This window comes from Eumetopias jubatus, unplaced genomic scaffold (genome assembly GCF_037043125.1).
Source record: "Eumetopias jubatus isolate StellerSeaLion01/CBP00866 unplaced genomic scaffold, mEumJub1_p1.0 scaffold_4, whole genome shotgun sequence".
In the NCBI taxonomy this organism is placed as follows: Eukaryota; Metazoa; Chordata; class Mammalia; order Carnivora; family Otariidae; genus Eumetopias; species Eumetopias jubatus.
This window is the reverse complement of record NW_028274810.1, coordinates 95,592,599-95,607,004: the sequence shown is the minus strand read 5'-3', so window position 1 is coordinate 95,607,004 and position 14,406 is coordinate 95,592,599. Positions and strand designations below refer to the sequence as shown.

At 38.4% G+C, this 14,406-nt stretch overlaps 1 protein-coding gene across 3 annotated transcripts in view; it reads left to right on the top strand.

Annotated features, from left to right (window-relative positions):
* SPEN (spen family transcriptional repressor) overlaps positions 1 to 14,406 on the top strand; it is a 94,444-nt gene that overhangs the window by 30,236 nt on the left and 49,802 nt on the right. For 2 of the 3 annotated variants that reach the window (XM_028108300.2, XM_028108299.2), the window contains exon 3: positions 70 to 546. The exons of the other annotated variant lie outside the window; for it this stretch is intronic. In XM_028108300.2, the coding sequence (XP_027964101.2) occupies positions 70 to 546 (477 nt within the window). The remainder of the gene's footprint in view (positions 1 to 69; positions 547 to 14,406) is intronic. 3 annotated transcript variants of the gene reach the window in all.

The following is a 14,406-nucleotide window of genomic DNA, read 5'->3' as shown; positions in this document are numbered from 1 at the left end:
TGACTTGCTTTTAGTTTTGCTTGCCCTTTTCTGATTGAGTAAATATTTTTCCCCCCCTCCTAAATGCAGGGCTTCAGATAACAGGGAGCGTGCTTATGAACATAGTGCCTATGGACACCATGAACGGGGGACGGGAGGATTTGATCGGACAAGACATTACGATCAGGATTACTATAGAGATCCTCGCGAGCGGACTTTACAACATGGGCTCTATTATACTTCTCGGAGTCGAAGTCCAAACCGTTTTGATGCTCATGACCCCCGATACGAACCTAGGGCTCGGGAGCAGTTTACACTGCCCAGTGTGGTACACAGGGATATCTACAGGGATGATATTACCCGGGAGGTACGAGGCAGAAGGCCAGAGCGGAATTACCAGCACAGCAGGAGTCGGTCACCACATTCATCACAGTCTAGAAATCAGTCTCCTCAGAGACTGGCTAGCCAAGCGTCTAGACCTACCAGGTCCCCTAGCGGCAGCGGCTCTAGGAGTAGATCCTCCAGTAGTGACTCAATCAGCAGCAGCAGTAGTACCAGCAGTGACAGGTAGGTTAACAGCTTTTTGTTCTAACAGACGAGCTGTTGAATAAAATGTCACAAATTCTCAACAATCAGTGGTAATGATTTGTAGCATAGTAATATTTTTCAAAGTAAGTAATCTTGGATCATGTATATAACAAATGAAGAGGCTTTGATTAGTGGGTGGCCATGGAATTCACCATTCTGTCAAGTACCTGCAACTAAGTGATTTGCAAATACTGTTTTGTGCTCCAGACGCTCAATATTAAAATGGCCAAAAGAGTTAGAAAAATGGTAACTTTAGCTGAATGAAGTAAATCCTGTGCTGTGGTATCTCTTTAAAGTTTTTAATTTCTTGGGTGTATAATGTTAACTTCTATTATTTTGGTTGAAAATTCATAAAAGCCTTTTTTTTCAGGATGTATTGGTGAAATATATTGTTGACACATCTGTAAGTGACTAAATCAACTTTTGGATACATTTTAACTAATTTTAACATCAAGGTGATAGCCAATTTATAAACTTAAGTAGAAAAGCTTTCTTTAAATGTAGGTTGTAACAGCTGTTCACTAAGGCTGAGTGAGCTAATTTCATTAGTTGGGATTTTTTTTTTTACAAAGGAGTTTTATTCTAAAGATAAAAGTAATTTGAAGGTAATCTTAACAGAAACAGCTTAGAAGTTTATCACAGATCTAGGTAGATAGTATAGCTTACTCATTTTATAATCTCGGACAAGTTACTTAAGCTGTCTATGCCTCAGCTTTCTCTTTTGTGAGAATCATGCTTTAAAGTTACTGTGAAGATTAAAATGAAAAAATGTATTTAAGTGCCTAGCTTGATACCCATATATATTAAATGCTGCCTTTAACAATTGCTAGCTATTATTATTACTGCTTCAGTCGTTGGTAGTCTTTAACCGTTCCTCGTTTCCAGTTATTGTTATTCATCCTATTTATGCCAGATATCCTAGTTTTATATTTGGATGGTGTGTATTTTAAATTTATAGGATACAAAATTTTTTGACCTGATTAAAATGCCCAGATTAATTATTTTTCTTTTAGTATTGCCTGCTTCGAATTAATTTAAGAAAAGTAAATGATCATGTAATTGGGGAAAATTATGTTCTGGCTCCAGTGTTGTAGCTCTGTGACATGGATGAAAAACCTTAACCTCTCATGATTTTATTTGATATATTGACAAGGTTCATTTGAACTCTATAAGCTGGTTATAAAGTCTTGTCATGTCCTACTGTCTCCTACATAGAATTAAGATACTCAAGTTTTAGTCCTTTTTCCCTAAACCTACCTCATTAAAGGGATACAGTAGCATTCCATTGTGTCAAAACTTATTGAAAAGCCAACCAATTATGGAAGTGTTGAAGTTGGAGAAATATGATACCTTCAGGATGGCATTGTACCTTGGTGGGAGTGATAGTGGTTTGGGATCTGGCCCTTAGCATTGTGGGCTCACAAACTTGAACCCAGAGGCCATCTGATTAATTTGATGGAGCTGATCACTGTTTACGTAAGCTAAAGGAACAGTTATATGCTTCTGAATATTCACAGTCAGAAAGATAACTGCCACAAAGGCAGGATAAGCTTAGAAAATGTATATGGGGACTGAATTAGAGTTGTTGAAGGTATTTCCTCTTCTGTCAGCTACCTGATTCATGGTTAGGGCTGGAAGTTTTTATGATTTAGGGCTATAAAGGCTATTATGTAGGACTTTAACAAGAAGAGCTGAGTTTTAGGCCAGGCAGGGGACATTGTGGGTTGAAGGAACAACCTGAAAGGATACAAATGGAAGAATATTTTGTGAATAGCACATAATTTAGAATGACTTAACGATGATAATGATTTTGGGTTTGGTTCTTTATGCAGAGATTTTGAGAAGGGAGATAGTTTGAGATCTGTGCTTTAGAAGGGCATCTGTGACTTAGGAAAGACCGAGATTATGGTGAGGAGGCTGTTTCAGTAGCTTGGAGAAGGAAGTCTTGGACTCTGAGAATGCCTAACTTGGGACAGGTGGGAGAGACATTATGTTAATAATCAGATTTTATTGATTTGTGAGAAACAGGTGAACTTTCTGGCGATGGGACTGAGTGACAGGCCTTTCTGTGCTATCCTCTAAGAACGGGACCAGATCTTCCTTTGTGCACACCGTAGAGTCTAGCATATTGTCTTTCTCACAGTACATGTTCAATAAATAGTTGAAATACTTAGATACAGTTCTTAGTTAATATAACGGATAAAGCAAAATTAATGTAAATAGCTAAAAGATTTGGTCATTACATATGATTGAAGCAAGTACAAGGAAAAGAAATCTTTTGGTGGGCAGAGCATACCCATTATCCCTCGGTTCAGCGTCCCTTTTATCAGATGTCCCCTTTTCCTTTACTATTACGTTGACCTCAGAGTGTAATATTTTGAGATGTTATATAGATTCAGAATGTTCAATTTCCTTTTGGAGGAAATAAGTTCTTTTTTGTAATCTTTAAAGGTTTATGACTGTGAAACTATGACCTTCCAAGTTTTTTTTTTTAATTTTTTTATTGTTATGTTAATCACCATATATTACATCATTAGTTTTTGGTGCAGTGTTCCATGATTCATTGTTTGTTCATAACACCCAGTGCTCCATGCAGAACGTGCCCTCCTCAATACCCATCACCAGGCTAACCCATCCCCCTACCCCCCTCCCCTCTAGAACCCTCAGTTTGTTTTTCAGAGTCCATCATCTCTCATGGTTCGTCTCCCCCTCTGACATACTCCCCTTTTCTTCCTCTCCTGTTATCTTCTTCTTTTTCTTTTTTCTTAAAATATGTTGCATTATTTGTTTCAGAAGTACAGATCTGTGATTCAACAGTCTTGCACAATTCACAGCACTCACTGTAGCACATACCCTCCCCAATATCTATCACCCAGCCACCCCATCCCTCCCACCCCCGACCAAGTTTTTAAAAAATGTTTCAAATTAGCATCTTATAGTAGATAAAATATAGCTTGGTTCTAGCTATAGAAACAAGCTTGTATTCTGTCTGCATGACTGACTGGGAAGTTAATCACCCTCCATCCCCCTTAATTGTTGGAGCTTTGGTGAACAGATTCCTAGCAGTGCATTTCCAATGAGTAAACATGGGATTGATAGCAGTCTGGTTGTGAACTCTTTATAAATGACACACTTACAGTTTCTGCATAACTGTTCTCAGTATTTAACTGGTGAGAACTGGGACTTAATGGTGTAAACTTTCCTGTGTGCAGCCCTGTGGTGCTGTATGTCTCTTTCTCTGTCATGGTTTAGGAAGTCACTTTTCCTTTCAACAGAAAATTTTAAATGCATATATTCCATAAAAGTATTTATTTTAAAAGTCCTGATTGAAGTTGAACATACTATATTTCTGTAGTTTCCTATCATTGGGTTTCTTTTTCCTGTCACGTTAATGAATTTTCTGTAATACAGGTTAAAGGAATTGAATTTATTGAATTTAAATTAGTTCATAAACTTTCCCGATATCTTAAAGTAGTTTTTGACTGTGCTTTGTTTCCCAGTTGTTTACTTTGATCACACCCAAAGATAATTGGGCTGGCTTAGGGTCCCTGAACTTGGATGGGGGAAAATTACATCTTTTCACTGGTAACCTGTAACTGAAATTAAATATTGCCTCCCACTATTAAAGTAGGCAACAAAAAAACAGTAGTATTGACAGTATGAGTTACTTTGTTACCAGTATAAATCCACAGGTAATTTATTATAGTTGCAGATATCTCACAATGGGGTTTCTAGTCGTCATTACTGGGAAGTAGTTATTAAACTCAATGTTAAGTATTGTAATTTAACGTTAATGAAAACATTATATCACAAAAATTTAAATATTTTAATAACTGCGTCAATATAATTGGTTTCCCTTTTATTCCTATTTATTTTACTTTATGCATTTAGAAACATTATTCTGGAAAATGGTGCATAGACTTCACCAGACTGCTGAAAAGATATCCTGGCCGTCCTTGATTTTGTACTCAATAGAGGTTTACTGAATGAATGGGGGGGGAAATGGATGAAAGGGTAAAGGGAGAGAGTTAAGATTTGGATAATCCTAAACTTGTTCTTATTCCATTTCCTCCTATTCAATAGGTTACTTCTCTATATCTCTTTTTAGTCTAAAGTTGACTTTTGAGTTTACATTCAGCCATCTATTTAACAAATACTGTTTTTGTGTGTACCAAATTTATGGAGTAAGATAGGTTGTATGGAGCCCCAAGAATAGAACTAGTTTATTTATTTTTATTATTTTTTTAAGTTTATTATTTTTCTGTAATCTCTCCATCCATTGTGGGGCTTGATCTCTTGACCCCGAGATCAAGAGTTGGATGCTCTTCTGAGCCAGCCAGGCACCCCAAGAATAGAAGTAGTTTAAACATTTGGAATGGCTAAGCCCAAACAGAAAAACTACATATGTGTCTAATTAAGAGCTAACATGTATTTATATTAATCTTGGTGTCTATGGCTAGTGCATCTTTCCAGCTTTCCAAAAGCAGCCTCATCTCCCTTAAAAGCTTTCTGGGTTATGGTCATCCTTTTCCTTTTCGTTCTTCTGAACCCTTTTGGTTTGTCTGTCTAAATATGTCTGGTAACTACAGATTGTTATTCTCACAAAAATAGGTCTTTAGGTGGAAGCAAAATGAATGTAGTAATAAGCAAAGGTAACTACATGAAAATAACTGTAGGAAGTGACATTTCATTGTCTCTCTATGACTTTTGGTAAGCCATGTGGCATTAAATCATGCTTAGTTACCTGTTTGAATAAATCAGAATTTCTTTTCTTTTTTGCGGGGGGAGAGCAAGCAAGAGGGAGCACTTGTGAGCATGGGGAGGGGCAGAGGGAGAAGGAGATAGAATCTCAAGCAGACTCCCCACTAAGTGTGGAGCCCAACTTGGGTCTCAGTCTCGCAACCCTGAGATCTTGACCTGATCTGAAATCAAGAGTTGGACACTTAACCAACCTGAGCCACCCAGGCGCCCTGAATCAGAGTTTAGAGCAAGCTTTCTACATACAGATTTTTAAAATTAGGATAAGTTGATTTAGAAAATATTTGATGAAATTTCATGTGTTTTTTGGTATAGTTGATTATGTTACTAGAATTTCTTTTATACTGTCATGATTGGAAGATTTTTTTTAAAGTAGGCTCCATGCCCAGTGTGGGATTTAAACTCATGACCCAGAGCTCAAGAGTTGTATGCTCTACCAACTGAGTGGCCAGGGGCCCCCGTAGTTGGAAGATTTAAGGAAGAAGCTTGGGGACAGGAAGGGGTGGGGGGAGAGACAGACAGACAGACACTCTTTTTCTTACTTCCAGGGCAGGAAAACTGACATTTGAAATAGCCTTTGTGGTGTTTATTTAAAGTAACAAGAAAAGCGTATGAATCTTCGAGCAATCAGACTTTTCAGCACTTATGCTTTATTAAGATGTGGTGTGATTTATGCTGAGGCCCCTCTCTTGTTTAATGTCAGCTTTGCAGTTGGAATAATTTACTTATTGAAAGGGAAATGAAAAATAGTTTTTTGGGGGGGACACCTGGGTGGCTGTCGTTAAGCGTCTGCCTTCGGCTCAGGTCATGATCCCGGGGTCCTGGGATGGAGCCCCGCATCGGGCTCCCTGCTCCTTGGGAGCCTGCTTCTCCCTCTCCCACTCCCCCTGCTTGTGTTCCCTCTCTCGCTGCGTCTCTCTGTCAAATACATAAAATCTTTAAAAAAAAAATTACTAAAAAAAAAGAAAAATCTTTTTTTTTTTTAATTTTATTTGAGAGAGAGAGAGACCAATCTAGAGAGAACATGAGTGGAGGAGGGACAGAAGGAGAGGGAGAGGGAGAGGCAGGCCTCCCGCTGAGCAGGGAGCCCGACGTGGGGCTCCATCCAGGACCCCGGGACCATGACCCGAGTGAAAGGCAGACACTCAACTGATGAGCCACCCAGGCGCCCCTGAAAAATACTTCTTATTGCTAGTATTATTTATAGAACTTATTCATATATTTCTTTTATTTTTTTTAGTAAATTATATCAAAGTTGACCATAATCCTCATTTTTTTAATGATAGACCATTTAAGAATATTTTACCTGAATTATATTTAAACAGTAATTAGCATATTGAGTGGATCCTGGATTTTTACAACAGATATAGTTAAAAGGAATCTAAGCATATTTTTTCTATAAAGATCAGTTCTGCTAGTCATTTTGTGAACAATCAAGACATTATAGATTATAGTTTCTTAGAGGGGGAATTTTATTCAAATAACCTTTTGTCTGTGATTTCAAGAGGAGGTTTGCAGTTATTTATTTAAGGAGAGAGAACTTACTTTCAGGTTCATGTCGAAAAATTTTCCAGGGCGCCTGGGTGGCTCAGATGGTTAAGCGTCTGCCTTCAGCTCAGGTCATGATCCCAGGGTCCTGGGATCGAGTCCCGAATCGGGCTCCCTGCTCCTTGGGAGCCTGCTTCTCCCTCTGCCTCTCTCTCTCTCTCTGTCTCTCATGAATAAATAAATAAAATCTTTAAAAAAAATTTTTTTTCCAGGCAACGCTCTCAGGTCTCCTCCCTCTTTGGGAGCTTTGTACTATTGCTCATTAAACTTGGCTTTACTGTCACTCAACTTAAAAAGAAAAAAGAAAATTTTCCAAAATTGCTGTCATCTTGCAGGCTTGTGAAAGATTATGGATGAGGCTGATAAGGTGAGAGGGAAGCCATTGGGATTGGTGGTGTTATATGTATCAGTGACCATGTACCTTCCGTTTCTCTTATTTTACAAGTATGCTTATTTAGAATGTTGATTTGGGGAAGGAACACTCATTTTATTACCTGACTATACAGTTTGCTATGATATATATAATGTGCTGGAAACTGTCAGATATGGAAGTAATTTTAATACATATATGAAGTAAAGGTTTGGTTTTTTTTTTTTTTTTGAAGATTTTATTTTTTGAAGATTTTGTTTGTTTGGGGGCACCTGGGTGGCTCATTTGGTTAAGCAGCTGCCTTTGGCTCGCATCATGATCCTAGCCCAGGATTGAGTCCTGCATTGGTCTCCCTGCTCAGTGGGGAGTCTGCTTCTCCCTCTGACCCTCCTCTCTCTCTCTCAGATAAATAAATAAAAAATCTTAAAAAAAAAAAAAGATTTTATTTGTTTGAAGGATGCCTGATGGCTCAGGTGGTTAAGCATCTGTCTTCGGCTCAGGTCATGATTCCAGGGTTCTGGGATCAAGTCCTACATCAGGCTCCCTGCTCAGTGGGGAGTCTGCTTCTACTTCTGCCTGCTGCTCCCCCTGCTTGTGTTCTCTCGCTCTCTCTCTGACAAGTAACTAAATAAAATCTTTTTTTTTTTTTAAAAAAAGATTTGTTTGAGACAGAGAGAAAGGGAGGACATGAGAGGGGGGAGAGGGGCAGAGGGAGAGGAAGAGCGAGAAGCAGACTCCCCACTGAACAGGGAGCCCAACATGGGGCTCGATCCCAGGAACCTGGGATGGTGACCTGAGCTGAAGGCAGACGGCTTAACAGACTGAGCCACCCAGGCGCTCCTAAAGATTTTATTTTTAAGTAACCTCTACACCCACATGGGGCTCAAACTCATGACCCTGAGATGAAGAGTTGCATGCTCCACTGACTGAGCCAGCCAGGTGCCCCAAAAGTCAGTTTAAGTGTTAAAGGAATTAATAATTAGCAGTTTGTTGGTGATTGTTGTAATGTTTGTTTATTTTTTTAAAAAGATTTATTTATTTTAGAGAGCAAGCATGAGCAGGGGGAGGGGCAGAGGGAGAGGCAGAAACAGACTCCCCGCTGAGCAGGGAGCCCCACATGGGCCAGATCCCACGACCCTGAGACCATGATCCGAGCTGAAATCAAGAGTTGGACGCTCAACTGACTGAGCCACCCAGGCGCCCCTGTTGTAATGTTTAATCATAAAAACACATTTGTCTGCGTTATTAATCCTCAAAAATGATGTCTTATCTATAATAATGAATAGGCAAGTAGTTCCTGGATTTAGTTGGAAATAAAATTTGGTTCTGTTGGACTGTGATTCCTTATTCTGAGATATATTTAGGGGCACAAAAATAGAAGAAAAAAATTTTTAAGATTTTATTTATTTATTTGACAGAGACAGCAAGAGAGGGAACACAGGCAAGGGGACTGGTAGAGGGAGAAGCAGGCTTCCCACTGAGCAGGGAGCCCGATGTGGGGCTCTATCCCAGGATGCTGGGATCATGACCTGAGCTGAAGGCAGACGCCCAATGACTGAGCCACCCAGGCGCCCCTAGAAGAAATTTTGTTAACAGAAGAAAGTCACTACTGCTTCAAGTAATGCCTTTTAATCTCAGGGAAAAAAATGATACAACAGATCAGACCATATTTAGGAAATTGGTGTTTAGAAACCATGATTTTTTTCCCCTAGCTCCTTTGTTTGTAGCTGTGTAGGACTGAAATGAGAGTAGAAATTAAGTTGGTTTTATTGCATAATACCAACCTTTCTCCTCTTTGCTACTCTTTATACCTGTCAGTTTGAGATGATCACTTAAATTGAAAAGAGATTTTTTTTGTTCTTTGAGTGTGTAAAGAGAAGATACCTATGCACAGAAACCATTGAAACATAAACTATGCCAACTAAAATGTAAAAATAGATGATTAGATGTTTATTGATGTGGGGATAACTGGTGAAGTGTATGTTTTGGGAGCATTCAGAGGACTTTGAAGGAGGAACAGTAGAGGTTTATCTAAGCCTTTAAGAAGCCAAAGTTAAGGATAATAAATATTCTTAGGAGAGATGTTTCTTTATCTTTTGCCCCTTATAAAATGAAAATATTTGCATGCTTATTTTAAGTCTAAGTAAAATACCATGTTAATGCATTTTAAATAGCTGATTTATTTCTGGGTTTCACAACCATTCTTAGCCTGTTTTATTATTTTGCACTTCTCCCTCATTTTTACTTTTTTAAACAGCTGAAATTATCTTAGATTTAAAAAGGAAGACTGTCTTGCTGAAAGTCAGTATTGTAAATAAAATGTATTCATTGCTTTATTTCCAGCCATTAAATAAAGTTTTTATCTTGAAATTTGCAACTCTTATTTGTGATTAAATAAAAGCCATCTAGTGGTTTCATTGACTTTATTAGACCATTCTCCTTGAAATATTGGTATCTAAGTTCTCTTTTTTTTCATAGAAAATTTATTTTTTCTTTTTTTTTTGAAGTACAGTTGACAGGTATCAAAGTTCTTTAAAAAGCTACCTCCTTGGTGGGAGAAGGGTTAGGGGGGAAAACAAGAACAGCAAGCAAATTAGTGTGTCTGAGGTCCTGGAGAAAACTGTTAGATTTAAAATACACAAAGCCTCCCCGTATTTTGAGTAGCTCCCTTAAATACCATTACTTTCCAGAAGATTGAACATTTGTTCATTCCCTCTTAAGTCAGTTTTGGGGCTGTTGAGCAGCATGGGATAAATGTTTGGCAGTGTGTGCTTTGGAGAGTACAACCCAATAAGTGTGTGTGTGTGTGTGTGTGTGTGTGTGTGTGTGTGTGTGTGTGTGTGTGTGTGTGTGTGTGTGTGTGTGTGTGATTATGTATCTGTGTATTAGCATCTTTTTCCATTCCCACCATCAGTTGAAGAAGCTATATTTTTGAAGTTTATTTTGGGGGCAGTAAGCTACACAACCTTCTGTCTTTTGGAGTCCTATTAGCTTGCCAAGCCTTTTTAATGCTAAATATGAAAAATGGAGGTGTTTGCTTTCTGATTACTCTGTTGGACTTAACTTCCATTGTAGAGATCTATAAATAGATCAGTTTCCTTTCTGGTTTTCCTCTTTTTGTCAAGTACAAGCATTTCAGGAAGGCTTTCCATAGGTAATAGGTGGTGTCAGCATTAGGGTTCCGTACGGAATAGGCAGTTTTGGAAACAAGTGCTTGGCTGATCCATATTTGCTCTGTACTGGAGAATCCGGCTTTCACTTGAGATTCCCCGCTGCTAGGGAAATGACAACAAGGTAGACTTAACGCTGAGAGCAAATGAGGAGAACTCATTGTGTGCTGCCTCGGCAGCCAGTGTGTCTGAATATTGTGGGGAAAGCTAAGAACTGGTTGTTTGTGAGTCAAACCAGCCTAAACTGGAATCATCCAGTTTGAGTTGGCCGCTTGCCACCTCCCAGAGGCTTCCTTATTTTGCCAGAGTTTCTGCCCAGCCCTCAGCCCAGGGGGTGGGGCGGGGACCAGGCAGGCGACTGCTGCGCTGGGACTGGACAGGCAGTGGGGAGGAGCAGGCCGTGAAGTGGCTGCCAGTTAACCCTGGTTCTTTCCTAGGGGGAGGCATTTCAGATACAGTAAGGAGTTTAAGACTAGAAGCTGGTGTGAACTCTATTTCCAGTGCATCTTTATTATTCCCTTGCTTTCCCTGTAACTTTTTGTTTTCTATCCTTTAAAAGCCAAGGCTTGAAAAACAGTGTCTGCCATACCATTGCTTGGATGCATAATAACACGGTTTGCACTTGGTGATAATTTACTACCAAAAATTTGGGGTGCCTGGATGGCTCGTCAGTTGAGTCTCGTATTCTTGATTGATTTCGGCTCAGGTCTTTGATCTCAGGGTCGTGAGATCCAGCCCCATGGCTCCACCCTCAGCCCAGAGTCCGCTGGAGATGTCTCTCTCTCTCTGCCCCTCCCCCCGCTTGTGCTCTCCTTCCCTCCCTCCGTCTCTCTCAAATAAATAAATTTTTAAAATCTTGAAAAGAATTTATTATCAAAAATTTAATTTCCAAAGTTCCCCAGGAATTTTGCTTTTAGTTAAGTTAGTGTTTTTGAAGTGACAAACTGTCCCTCCCTCCCTTACCCTTTTTCATTCTTTCCGTTTGGGTTGTGCAGGGGTTTGTTTTGGTTTGATCTTAAATGGAAGAAATGAAAATAGATTTGGGGGTAAACTTGTGACTCCGTGTCTTGTGAGTTTTAATCTTGAAGTAAATTTTTTTTTGAAGTGAATTTTTTAAACGTTGCTTTCAAATTAACAAAAAGTAATTTAGATTAAAATTCTAAACAACAAATCTTAAAATTAAAAAAAAAACTGTCCTGACTTTTGTTTAACTTGGAGGCAAACTCTTAAAAAAAAAAATTATGCTTAAATTGCAAATTGTTAGTGTCATGGCTGCTTTGTGCATATAAAGAACCTCTTGGCTTTCTTTGAGAAATAAGAAAATTAAGTGATTAAACATGGCCTAATTCCTGATCAGAGAATACCCAGAAGTCACTAAGCCACAAATAAAAGAGTACATTTATTTTTGTCTTTCTGGATGCCAGGGCTGTATAGAAAATGGAAATTTCCATAACCTTGCTTATGTTTCAGACTTCTGGAATGAGATTGAAACCTCTGTTAGTCTCTGTTACTTATGGTAGAAATTTACTCAGAGCAATTTTGATGTTCTTCTCTTTTATCTTTTTTGAGTTATTTACATTTGGAGGTCATTCTCAGAAACTCTGGTATAATTTCAACCTGCCCTGAATAAGGGATCATCCATCACAGATACAAAAGAAAATGTGGTAATCTTATTTTAAAGTTAAAATCTTATTTTAAACATTACCATTTTCTGAAGCTCAGAATTAGCCAAGATTTTATTACAGGTACCGTCCCCTATTTTTTTTTTATCTGTGTCTTAGAGTATAAACTAAATGATTGCCTTTATTTATAAAGGGTAGTTTTATGATTACTTCTCTTGTGAGAAAATAGAGCACCCTCTGGTAATTTATTTGCTTAGAAAATCTTGTCATTCATTAAGTTAGATGCTACTGGAGTTGACTGTTGCTAGAAATTGTATAAAGTGACCTCTATAGAACATCTTCCTAAATCCACTTTGTTGAATAGATGAATTTCCTCTTTCCAGACAGACAAAATATTAAGTGAAATTTATATATATATTTTAAAGATTCTATTTACTTATTTGAGAAGAGAGCACACACATATGAGCAGGGTGAGGGGCAGAGGGGGAGAGAAACTCTCAAGCAGACTTGGTGCTGAGCTCGGAGCCCGATGCGGGGTTCGATCCCATGACCCCGAGATCGTGATCTGAGTCAAAACTGAGAGTTGGATGCTCAACCGACTGGGCCACCTAAGTGCCCCTAAGTAAAATACATTTTAAGATTAACTTTGCAAAATATAGAGTTGGTTTCTCCTAAGAATCTGAGTCATACTCTAAAAATTTTTCTTGATAAAGATGAGATTAGAAGAACTATATGCTACTATGCGGGTAGTAAAATATATTCATAGAATCAGGTGGGAAGACATTATATATATATATATATAGCTCAATAAAATAGGGTTGGACATTTTTAGAATTTGGCTTAGTTAATCATTGAGTTTTTTCTTAATGTCATAAATTAAAAACTTTTTTAAAAAACATGTGTGAATTGTTGGTAAAATCCTAAACCAAGGGGTGGTGGGTATGTTTTGTTTTAAATTATCAACGAAGATAGTTTTTGAAGTATAAAGTGGTAGGTTCCCTGGAACTAAGGTCCACTTTTTCTGTTAATTCGGTACTTTTCTTTCTTTTCTTTTTTAAAAAGATTTTATTTATTTGTTTGAGAAAGAGAGAGCACGAGCGGGGGAGAGGAAGAAGCAGACTCCCTACTGAGCAGGGACCCTGATGTGGGACTCCATCCCAGGACTCTGGGATCATGACCTGAGTTGAAGGCAGACACTTAACTGACTGAACCACCCAGGCGCCCCTAATTCTGTACTTTTAAAGTGGAAATTTATGCCTTTAAGATTTGTTTTGCTCACTTGTTAGAGCTATCTGGAATTATAATGAGAAATATTTGTGGCTTTATCAAGATAACACCCTGGCATTAGTTTTTTGTAATGGTTTTTATATATGCTATAACAATTATTTTAAAAAATCAAACCTCTAGGGTGTGGGGAACCTGGGTGGCTTAGTCGGTTAAATGTCTGAATCTTGGTTTCACCTCAGGTCATGATCTCAAGGTGTGAGATTGAGCCCCCAGTCAGGCTCCGAGCTCAACATGGCATCTACTTGAGATTTCCCCCCCTCACCCCACCCCTTCTATTTGTGCATTCTCTCTCTCTCTCTCTCATAAGTAAGTCTTAAAAACAGTAACAACAACAACAAAACCACAAAACCTCTCAAGTGTTATCTGTCATAAATGGCATTTCTCTTTAAGGATTCTCATGGCTTTAACATGGCTTTTTTTTTTTTTTAAGGTTTTTGTTATAAAGATTTTATTTGAGAGAGAGAGAATAGAGCAGTGGGGAGGGGCATAGAGAGAAAGCCGACTTCCAGCTCAGCAGGAAGCCTGATGTGGGGCTTGATCCCAGGACCCTGGGATCATGACCTGAGCCGAAGGCAGAGGTTTAACTGAGCCATCCAGGTGCCCTTTAACATAGTCTCTTATTTAACAGGTGATATGTTTGTTTCTTGAGCTTTTTGGTTCAATAGCTAGGTTACTCAGTACTGTCTACTGGCCACATTGAGCACTTGAAATTTGGCTAGTCTTTACACCAGTACTGATCTTTGCTATAACATGGACGAACCTCAAAAACATGCTAACTGAAAGAAGCCAGTACAAAAGGCCACATCTATATGATTCTATTTATATGAAATATCCAGATAAGGTGAATTTATACAGACACAAAGTAGTTTAGTGATTGCCTAGGAATGGAGGTGGAAAAGAATGGGGAGTGACTGCCAATAGGTATGAGGTTTCTTTCTGGGGTGATGCAAAATGTACTAAAGTTATATTATGATTGTATAACTCCATAAATATACTAAAAATCATTAATAGTATACTTTAAAATGGGTCACTTTTCTGGTGTGAAAGTGTATCTATACTGAGTTGTAGCAAAAGAAGTATTAAT